Source organism: Staurois parvus, unplaced genomic scaffold, assembly GCF_062004578.1.
Source record: "Staurois parvus isolate SC_StPar_1 unplaced genomic scaffold, SC_StPar_1.0 ptg000018l, whole genome shotgun sequence".
NCBI classification, from domain to species: domain Eukaryota; kingdom Metazoa; phylum Chordata; class Amphibia; order Anura; family Ranidae; genus Staurois; species Staurois parvus.
The window spans coordinates 24,215,001-24,225,097 of record NW_028317814.1 but is presented as its reverse complement, the minus strand read 5'-3'; the positions used below and the strand labels follow the sequence as shown (position 1 = coordinate 24,225,097).

Sequence of the window (10,097 nt, the reverse complement as noted above, 5' to 3'; positions counted from 1 at the left end):
TCATAGGATCTGTGCTGGGACGAGAAAGAGGCTTTGGGTATAGGAAGTCATATGATCTGTGCTGAGGCCCCGAGCGAGGCTTGGCTATAGGAAGTCATTGGATCTGTGCTGAGGCCCAGAGCGAGGTTTGGCTATAGCAGTATTTCTCAACTCCAGTCCTCATGGACCCCCAACAGGTCATGTTTTCAGGATTTCCATTATTTTGCACAGGTGATTTGATCAGTTTCACTGCCTTAGTAATTACCACAGCTGTTTCATCTGAGGGAAATCCTGAAAACATGACCTGTTGGGGGTCCATGAGGACTGGAGTTGGGAAACACTGGGCTATAGGAAGTCATAGGATCTGTATTGGGCCCCAGAAAGAGGCTTGGCTATAGGAAGTCATAGGATCTGTACTGAGGCCTAGAGTGAGGCTTGGCTATAGGAAGTCATAGAATCGGTATTGTGGCCCAGAGTGAGGCTTGGCTATAGGAAGTCATAGGATCTGTGCTCAGGCCCAGAGTGAGGCTTGGCTATATGATGTCATAGGATCTGTTTTGGGGCCCAGAAAGAGGCTTGGCTATAGGAAGTCATAGGATCTGTGCTGAGGCCCAGAGTGAGGCTTGGCAGCAGGAAGGATAGAGCTCAGTGCACAGTGTGGGAGATCGCTGATATCTCTGTTGGACTATTGAGAGGACTCCTGGGTACAGGTATTGGGATCTGCTGCTGCAGGTTTCTCAGGCAGAGAGTGGGGTGGTGTACAGGTAACACAGGGTGGATGATAATATTGATGAACCCACAAGTGGTGAGGTAACATTCCTGGCTGTGAGAGCACCATGGGGCCCCTTTCTATATATCCCAATATGATATGAATGGCACTGGGCTGACGTACCGGCAGGGGTGGACTGACCATTCGAGCACTCGGGCATTGCCCGAGGTCAGTAGGGGGCCACATGAAATGCCCCCGGTACCTTTTTTATAGGCTTTTTTTGAGTGTGGGCAAGGAAACAGTGGCCCCATGATCCCCTATTTCCCGGGGGCCCCGTGAGTTGTCAGAACACCCCTGCGTACTGGTCATTTCCAGGGACACTGCGCTATACACTCACTGGTCACTTTATTAGGTACATCTGTTCAATTGCTTGGTAACACAAATGGCTAATCAGCCAATCACATGGCAGCAACTCAATGCATTTAGGCATCTAGATGTAGTGAAGATGATTTTGCTAAAGTTCAAACCGAGCATCAGAATAGGGAAGAAAGGGGATTAAGTGACTTTGAACATGGCATGGTTGTTGGTGCCAGACGGGCTGGTTTGAATATTTCAAAAACTGCTGATCTACTGGGATTTTCACACACAACCATCGCTAGGGTTTACAGAGAATGGTCCGAAAAATAGAAAATATCCAGTGAGGGCAGTTGTGTGGACGAAAATGCCTTGTTGATGTCAGAGGAGAATGGGCAGACTGGTTCAAGATGATAGAAAAGCAACAGTAACTCCAATAACAACACGATATGCAGAATACCATCTCTGAACGCACAACACAATGAACCTTGAAGCAGATGGGCTACAGCAGGAGAAGACCACACTGAGTGCCACTCCTGTCCCCTAAGAAAAACAGGAAAAAAAGCAGGAAACAGGCTGCAATTCGCACAGGCTCACCAAAATTGGACAGCAGAAGATTGGAAAAACGTTGCCTGGTCTGATGAGTTTTGATTTCCCTAGAAATGGTTGTGTGTGATGATCCCAGTAGATCAGCCTGTCTGTCACCAACAACCATACCACGTTCAAAGTCACCTAAATCCCCTTTCTTCCCCGTTCTGATGCTCTATTTGAACTTCAGCAATTTGTCTTCACCGTATCTAGATGACTAAATACATTGAGTTGCTGCCATATTTTTGGTTGATTAGCAACTTGTGTTACCAAGTGATTGAACAGATGTAGCTAATAAAGTGGCCGCTGAGTGTCTATCCCAGGATAGGATGTGTGACACTGAAAATTACCTGCAATATCTAGGGACATTGTGCTGTATATCCCTGGAATACAATACATGACACTAGACTGCCATACCAGTCCTTTCCAGGGACAGTGTGCTTTATATCCCAGGATGTGAAGTTTGACACCTGACTGATATACCGATCAGTTCCAGGGACACTGTGCTCTACATCCCAGGATATGAAGTGTGACACCTTACTGATATACCGATCAGTTCCAGGGACACTGCTGTATATCTCAGGATATGATGTGTGACACCTGACTGATATACCGATCAGTTCCAGGGACACTGTGCTGTACATCCTAGGATATGTGTGACACCTGACTGATATACAGTCATTTCCAGGGACACTGTGCCGTACATCCCACGATATGATGTGTGACACCTGACTGATATACCAATAATTTCCAGGGACACTGCTGTATATCTCAGGATATGATGTGTGACACCTGACTGATATACCAATCATTTCCAGGGACACTGCTGTATATCTCAGGATATGATGTGTGACACCTGACTGATATACAGTAATTTCCAGGGACACTGCTGTATATCTTAGGATATGATGTGTGAGACCTGACTGATATACCGATCAGTTCCAGGGACACTGTGCTGTATATCCCAGGATACTATGAATGGCATACAGGCCAATTTCCAGGAACACTTTGATGCCCACCTGAAGTGTGTGAGGGCAGAGAACCATCCAGGTGTAGATACTTTCATGGCTTATAACACAATAGTTGCATATGTTCTGCACACTGAGTATTCTTTTGCCAAAAAGTCCCGATAAGGAAGTCTAATGATTGGGGTGTACTTCTTTGATGGACATCGGCATGACTGCTTGTGGTCTCCATCAGGAGAGAAAGTGACAGGGTGACAGTGCTGGGGACAGGACATAGCATTGTCACCCTGTAGCAGGAAGTGCCTGCGCAAGGTCCATCATGGCAGGATCACCAGGTAATCTAATGAAAGCTTCAAATTTTAAAACCCTTGGAAACGACTTCTGAAATTACATTAACATGTGAAAGCCTTTATAGGATTGTAGTGATGACATTTATTTCATGGTGAGTAGATAGATCTCTGACAGAGGGTCAGCTTTAGCTGTACGTACCCCTAACTGCCTGTGTTTTATGTTGTAGGTCATAGAGCCCTCCTATGATGGATCAGGACATCCTGTCTGTGCGCTCTGCCGTCTATGGTGCCCTCACCGACTTGTCTAAGATCTCTGATGGAGATAAATTGGTGGAAGTTCTGACTGGCATTGAATGTTACCTGGGGCAGGGTGAGAATCCGGCAACAGCACAGGAGATCGCTGAGTTTTATCGATCACACTACACTCCTTTTCTCAGGTTTTTGGTGGCCAAAATGGGTCCCCAGTGGATGGACCTTCTGACTTCAGAACATTTGGATCTCTGGGACAGTTTCTTCCTAAAGGGTCCTGCAGACCAAGCCTTCCTGGTGCTGGTGGACAGTCTGGGGCAAACAGGGTGAGTGTCTGACTCAAGATAGATAAGGGAGGCTTATAACTATTGTTAGATAGGAAAATTGGATGGGAGCTGGAGAGACATTCAATCTCACCTGTCCTTGTGTAGTGGTGTAGGTGCCACACCCCTATTTAATCAGAAAAAAGCAAAAACCCTAACGGAGGAAAAACTAATGGGGCTTTTCAAGGCACCATACCATATGAAAGTATAGAAATGCACAACATGGAAACACTAGATAAAATGGAACATGTTTTATTACACTATTATAAAAAAAAAACACACAAGTGGTAAGGAAGACAACAGTCAAAACAGACACATACATAATGTTTCAACAAACACAAAATATATATCTATAAATGGCAACAGTGGGGAAAGGCTCTGGCCCGGGATGCAAAAGCATCCCGGGCGAGAGTCCAGAAGCCTCACCAATAGCACTGGTTCTATCGTAGCAATTTATTTAAATAAAATGCTTTTGGAGTAAAAATCTATTAAGATACGTGAATAATTTTGTTTATTCAGTATGAAATGGAGCTTAGTTATGCAGCATGAGGTTGTATATTTTGCAATATCTACATTTTTGGTAAACTCATTCAATGAATCCAAGCTCTGCAAGCTGAGATAACATGCACTGCATTGATGCATTCACACATTGTCACAGTAACCATGAGAAAAAACATGAATTAAAAGAATTTGAGTTGTTCTCCAGCTATGTGTGATGAACCTAAAATTGGTGCAGTGCAGATCAATGCACTGGTGTGAATTGTCCCTAAATGCAAACAGAATGCACCAATGTGCGCAAACAAAGCTTACAACTGTAATGCTTCACCGGTGCAACCCTCCTCAGACCCGGGAATCTTGACAGAAACACTGTAAAAACATACAGTAAGGCGAAAACGCCTACTGCCTTATCAAAGAACACTTTTATCATACACCCACAAGCAGGGTGGATAAAAATCAATGATTATTTTTAAAAAAATTTAAAAAATCAGATTTTTTTTATTTAAATCGGATTTTTTTAATTTAAATCAGATTTTTTTTATTTAAATTGGATTTTTTTTAAATAAAATGCTTTTTGAGGAAAATATATTACCATCCAAAGGTTATTCCATCATGAAATAAAGATTAGTTTTTTAATTATGTAGAATAAGGCTGTATATGCTAAATTTTTTTGGGAAATAAATTCCATGAATCCATTCACAATGTCATGCTCTTCCAGAGGTTTTTGTAAGATTATTGGGCAGTTTCTCTGCCTACAAGATATTATCACAGATGTCTGGTTTACTTTTGCAGTTCTCAAAACTGAATTTGACTCAGTGGAGATCACATGCCTCTTCTTCACAGCAAAAATGTTATAACATGAACAGAGTTAAGAAAAAGACCTTAATCCTAACTTCTACAAACCTATGAATACAGAATCAACCCCTTCAGTGCTAAGTTTCAAGAAGTTCAGTGAATAGAATAGAAACAATATTTTTCTGATTGTTTGGAGTGGAATAGATCTGCACAAGGAGAAAGTAAAACTAAGTGTGAGGAGGAAGGGGCTGACAGTCTAAGTTTCTTAAAATATATATATTTTGTTTAGCCAAATTAGTTAAACATGGATGTTTGTTTAAGCAAATCACATATGCTGGAATGTTATTGTTTCAGTTGAATAAATCTATTTAAATTGTTATTATTAAGGTAATGATTATTTTTCTCCTTCCTAAGTACAACAGAAAAATTGTCCAAATATGAATGATTAACCTATTAAACTGAGGATAAAAAAACTAATATGAAAAGTTGTTGTTCTAAAAATCTTCATCTACTTGCATATTAAAGTTATACCAGCAAGAATTAGTATTTATGTAGAAAACTAGGATTTAAATCAAGCCTTACTGACTAGTGATTTAAATCGTGATTTAAATCAGTTTGATTTAAATCAAATCCACCCTGCCCACAAGCCAAAAACATAATAAAAAATATAAAACAAGGCAAGCATGATAAATCAGAAAGTCCTGATTGTGAGATGGTGTCACTGAGACTCTGACTCAGATTGGCAGGCTTTGTGAACCGCACTCCCTTACTCAGAGCTAAACCAGCCGAGAGTTCCGTCATCCACACAAACGAACACATACTAAGAAATACCTAAGACTAAGATCTTTGCGTGTGTTCGTTTGTTTGGATGAGCCTCCAACCCTCTTTGTTGGACTGGTTCCACCCACTTGAAGCTGAAGAGGGTGAGGGTGGTTTATATATTATTGTATATATAGGAAGATGTGGCCCTAGGCTGGTTTAGCTCTAAAGAAGGGGGTGTATCCCCCGAAATGCGTAAGCCTGCCAATCTGAGTCTGCTTTGGGTGACCTGGATCAAAACTTTGTGATTTATCATTCTTGCCTTCTTTTATGTTTGTGTGTTTTTGGCTTTATGGGTGCATAATAATTGTGTCTTTTGGTAATGCACTAGGCGTTTGGGCCTCCTGTGTGTTTTTTACAGTGTTTCTCCAATCAGAATGCACCTAGAAGCAAGCTGCATTTTGCCCATCAGAAAAAGCCTAACACTCCTAGACACAGTCTCTTACAGTGATCAGACAGGAAATGTGAGAACTACACTGGATATACACTTTTAGGCAGGGGTGTGGAATTGAAATTCACAGAGGTCCGGTCATCAAATGTTCTTCCAGTAGAGGTCCAAATCTCATGTTTGTGTTATTACTCAGCCCCCTTCACATCCCAGCCCCCATTTACATCATAGCACGATATTTACATTACAGTGCAGTCTTTTACATCACAGTCCCTCCATTTACATTAAAGCAGAATCTTCTACAACACCGCCTCCTTTACAATACAGTGCCTCTCTTTGCATCACAGGCCCCATCTTTACATTGCAGCCCCCTTCCCCCTTTGCATCGTAGTCCCCCATCTTAACAGCACAGTCCCGCATCTTTATATCTTAGCCCCCCCCCCTTGCAACGTAGTCCCCCATCTTTATAGCACAGTCCCGCATCTTTATATCTTAGCCCCCCCCCCCCTTGCAACGTAGTCCCCCATCTTTACAGCACAGTCCCGCATCTTTATATCTTAGTCCCTCCCCCCCTTTGTAACATAGTCCCCCATCTTTATATCACAGTTCCACCCCTTTGCATCAAAGTCCTCCTTTTAGATTACAGCTCCTTGCACATATGTCTCCCCTTTACATATACCCCTTTACAATTATAGCACCTTTACATCACAGCCCCCTTTATATAGCATTCCCCCTTTTATACCACGTGCCCTCTACATCACTGCCCCTTCCACAGCAAAGTCCCCCCTTGTACGGTACAGCCCCTCTTTTACATTATAGCACCACTGTTAGTGCCCCTCTTTACATAGCGGTCCACTCTTTGTATAAGGCAGCCCGCCTTAACAGCACGGCTCCCCTTCCTTTACATCAGTATGCTCTTCCCTCTCCCCTCCCTTCATGTCCTACCTTTCTTAGCAGAGAGCGGGAGGTGCTATCGGTCTGGATGGATGGTGGGAGCCTCCCAACCTCTCCTGTTAACAAGCAGGTAATTGGTTGCTTGGACTGCCCCACATCATAGCAAACAACCAGCCATTTGTTTGCTAGGACTGCCCCACATCATAGCAGCCAACCAGCCACTTGTTAACTTGAAAAGTGGAGCAGCTCCCACTCTCCATGGAGACCGATCGCAGCTCCTGCTTTCTGCCCTGCTGTGAAGATGATAGCAGCGGTAGTGACAGAGGACATAAAGGCAGCTAAATGCCACGGCCGTGGCAGTCTGGGCAGGGCCGTCACTCGGCCCTGGTCCGGACCATGGTCCTGCATTTAGTGGTGCCTGCTTTAAGGATTCACTTCTCTGCTGATGTGGGTTTTTATATAACTCAGTTTGAAATGCTTCAGGGATCATTCGGATCCATTGTCAAATGCAGTTTGCCTGCAATTGACCTCCTTCTGACCTACATTTGGCTTGCTTCAAGCTTTTATTGCATTAGACTTATATGTTGAGAGAAGCAGTTCTGATGTGAACAAAACTATTGGCTCAGGTCTCTCTAGAAGAGCTGCGGATAGCCGTAAAAACATAAGAGCTTATAATTCTTCCCCACTCTATCAAAAACTAAAAGAAAAGATGAGTAGATATATCTTTCTATAGGGCTTTGATCTTGTGATCTTTGGTGATGGTGAGGAACAGATAAGGCTCCTAGCCTTCAGCGTGGATCACATGCATAGGATTTTACTTCATGGCAGCAGCACTGGAGTGAACCTGCAGCAGCGCTTTCTCCAAATAAAAAGTTAAAGTGGTAGTAAAGGCTAAAGCCGGCCATACATGGATCGAAAGAATTTTCTTTCAAAACTCTTTTCTAAGAATTTTTGTTCGAATTTCGCACCATTTGTGCATTGCAGAAACGGCCAATTTTCATGTGACAATCGAATTTGAGTGATCGAGTATGTTGGAAATTTTTTGGAAAACAAACAAATTTTGAATCGATGGGAGAATCATGCGAGAAATATAAATGGGAAAAAAAAAGAAATGAGCATGAGCTGACCTGGAAAGAAAAGAACATTCTTGGCCACAAAGTCTTTTCTGTAGCAACACGAGGTGAAATTAAAGGCTCGGTTGGTTGAATTTTCGAAATCAATGGTGACACCATCGGATTACAAAAGGCACGAAATTTCTGATTTCCTAAAGAAAATTTGTTCGAAATTCGAACTATTCTTAAAAACATTCCCTCCTTCCTCCTACCTACCTCCTGCATACCGTGTATAAAAAAAATATCTATGTACTTACCCTTTTTTAGTCCGGTCACATGATTCAGCAGTATCAGCTCCCCTCTGTATGGGAGCACTCAAAAATGGCGGAGAAATCCCAGAGCCTTGACATCATTCATAGGCTTCCATGGCTCAGGTGTCATAAATGCTCCTTCCTCTCCCCTGCAGCAGCGGCTCACTGACACGGGAACTAGAGCTGCTTGATCACCTGATTGGACTGAACTGGATTCAAAATAAGTAGGTAAAGAGATAGAAAAAAAAAATACTAATCTGTAGAAGTAGTAATATTTTTCATTGCTCGTGTTGTCTTGAACATTACCTTGTATGTTTATAACTTGATTAGAGGCATGATCTGTGGAAGTCTAGTAAATATTAGCCAACTGTTCTCTTTTGTTCTAATAAGTTGGAAACTGCCATTTGTGGGACCAAATAATCAGCAAGTCAGTTTAGTAAGATGCAGTAGCATTGTTTAGTGAATAGCTGAATTTCTCATCAGTATACATCTGAAGGGTACGGACAAATGAATCACCGTGTTTTGTTTGCTTGTCTCTTAAAGGCCTTCTGCTCGCCTAGATCGCTGTGTTCACGTGCTTGAGAAATTCCTGCAGCGTGGGGCCCTGGCGGAAGTCATCTGGGAGGTGTGTGAGCAGCAGCTGGAAGCCACTCCAACTCCTGTCTTGCATGAAGGCATCTTGGCAAAAATCTGTAACTTGCCTGACCACGTGGCCAATTGTCTTCAAAAACATAATAAGTCCGTCTTTTATTCACAAAACTACTTTCCTCGCATCGGAAATGCCATACTGAAAGTACTGCAGATGGTGTCTGTGTCCTTGAGAGGTAAATTGACATCCAGGATTTGAGTGGGTTATGTAGAAACCACTGTGAAAGGTTACCGTTTAAGAAAAGGTCCAGCTAAAATTTTGTTATGGGTACAATTTGAACAATAAACCTACTTGAGGGTCATCCTGAAGTCCAGGTACCTCCTTGTGAATTTATTAGCAAAACTGTCAATGTATCAGACCTTCAGACAGCTCCATGGTAGCCAGCATTCATCCAGTCCCACACACAGTTAAATGTCTTGTGGGCAGAGCATGTTCTGCAATTCACAATGTACAATGTTCATAATGTGATGTACTGTGGAGAACATCGTTCACCAATCACATCATGATCATTGCTCCATTTCTCTGATGTCATAACCAAGGGAACAGATTGATGATATGGATCTGCCACACTAGATTCCCCCCCCAGTGGTAGCCCCTGAAGTGTGTCCAGGTTCCTCAGTGGGTGTGAAAAGCTACTTATTACATATGTGTAATAAAAAAAAATAATTAATAATAATAATAATAATAATAATAATATATATATATTATATATATTACACACACACCAATCAGCCATATCTTTTTTACTCACGCACCTAATATTGAGTAGGTACCCCTTTTGCCACCGAAACAGCCCTGACCCATCAAGGCATGGAGGCCACTAGACCACTGAATTCATACTGTGGTACCTGGCACTGAGCTGTCAGTAGAAGAGCCTTTAAAGCGGAGCTCCACCCAAAAGGGGAAGTTCCACTTTAAGGACTGGTCCCCCGCTCCCCATTAAGGATTGGCACCTTTGCAGAGTGGGTACCCAAATTTGGCAGGTAACTGCTCCAACTTCCGGTCCGATCGCCTAGGCGATCAGAAGCAGAAGTTGTCCTCCCTCCCTCTCTTCCTGTAGTCTTTTGGGACACGTGACAGGTCCCAGAATACTAGAGGACCATTCATGAAGCGCAGCGCTACTCGCGCATGCGCAGTGGGTACCGGGCTGTGAAGCCACAAGCTGTCACAGCCAGGTGCCCACAGTGAAGATGCTGGCCTCCTGGAATACAGGACAGCCGGTGAAACGAGCTGC

At 43.0% G+C, this 10,097-nt stretch overlaps 1 protein-coding gene across 2 annotated transcripts in view; it reads left to right on the top strand.

Annotated features, from left to right (window-relative positions):
- Nucleotides 1-569: 569 nt before the first annotated feature.
- TELO2 (telomere maintenance 2) overlaps nucleotides 570-10,097 on the top strand; it is a 41,798-nt gene continuing 32,270 nt past the window's right edge. The window contains exons 1-3 of one of the 2 annotated variants that reach the window (XM_089683201.1): nucleotides 570-689; nucleotides 3,113-3,460; nucleotides 8,758-9,038. In XM_089683201.1, the coding sequence (XP_089539327.1) occupies nucleotides 3,129-3,460; nucleotides 8,758-9,038 (613 nt within the window). In that variant the 5' untranslated portion in view covers nucleotides 570-689; nucleotides 3,113-3,128. The remainder of the gene's footprint in view (nucleotides 690-3,112; nucleotides 3,461-8,757; nucleotides 9,039-10,097) is intronic. The other variant, XM_089683208.1, reaches the window with a different exon arrangement.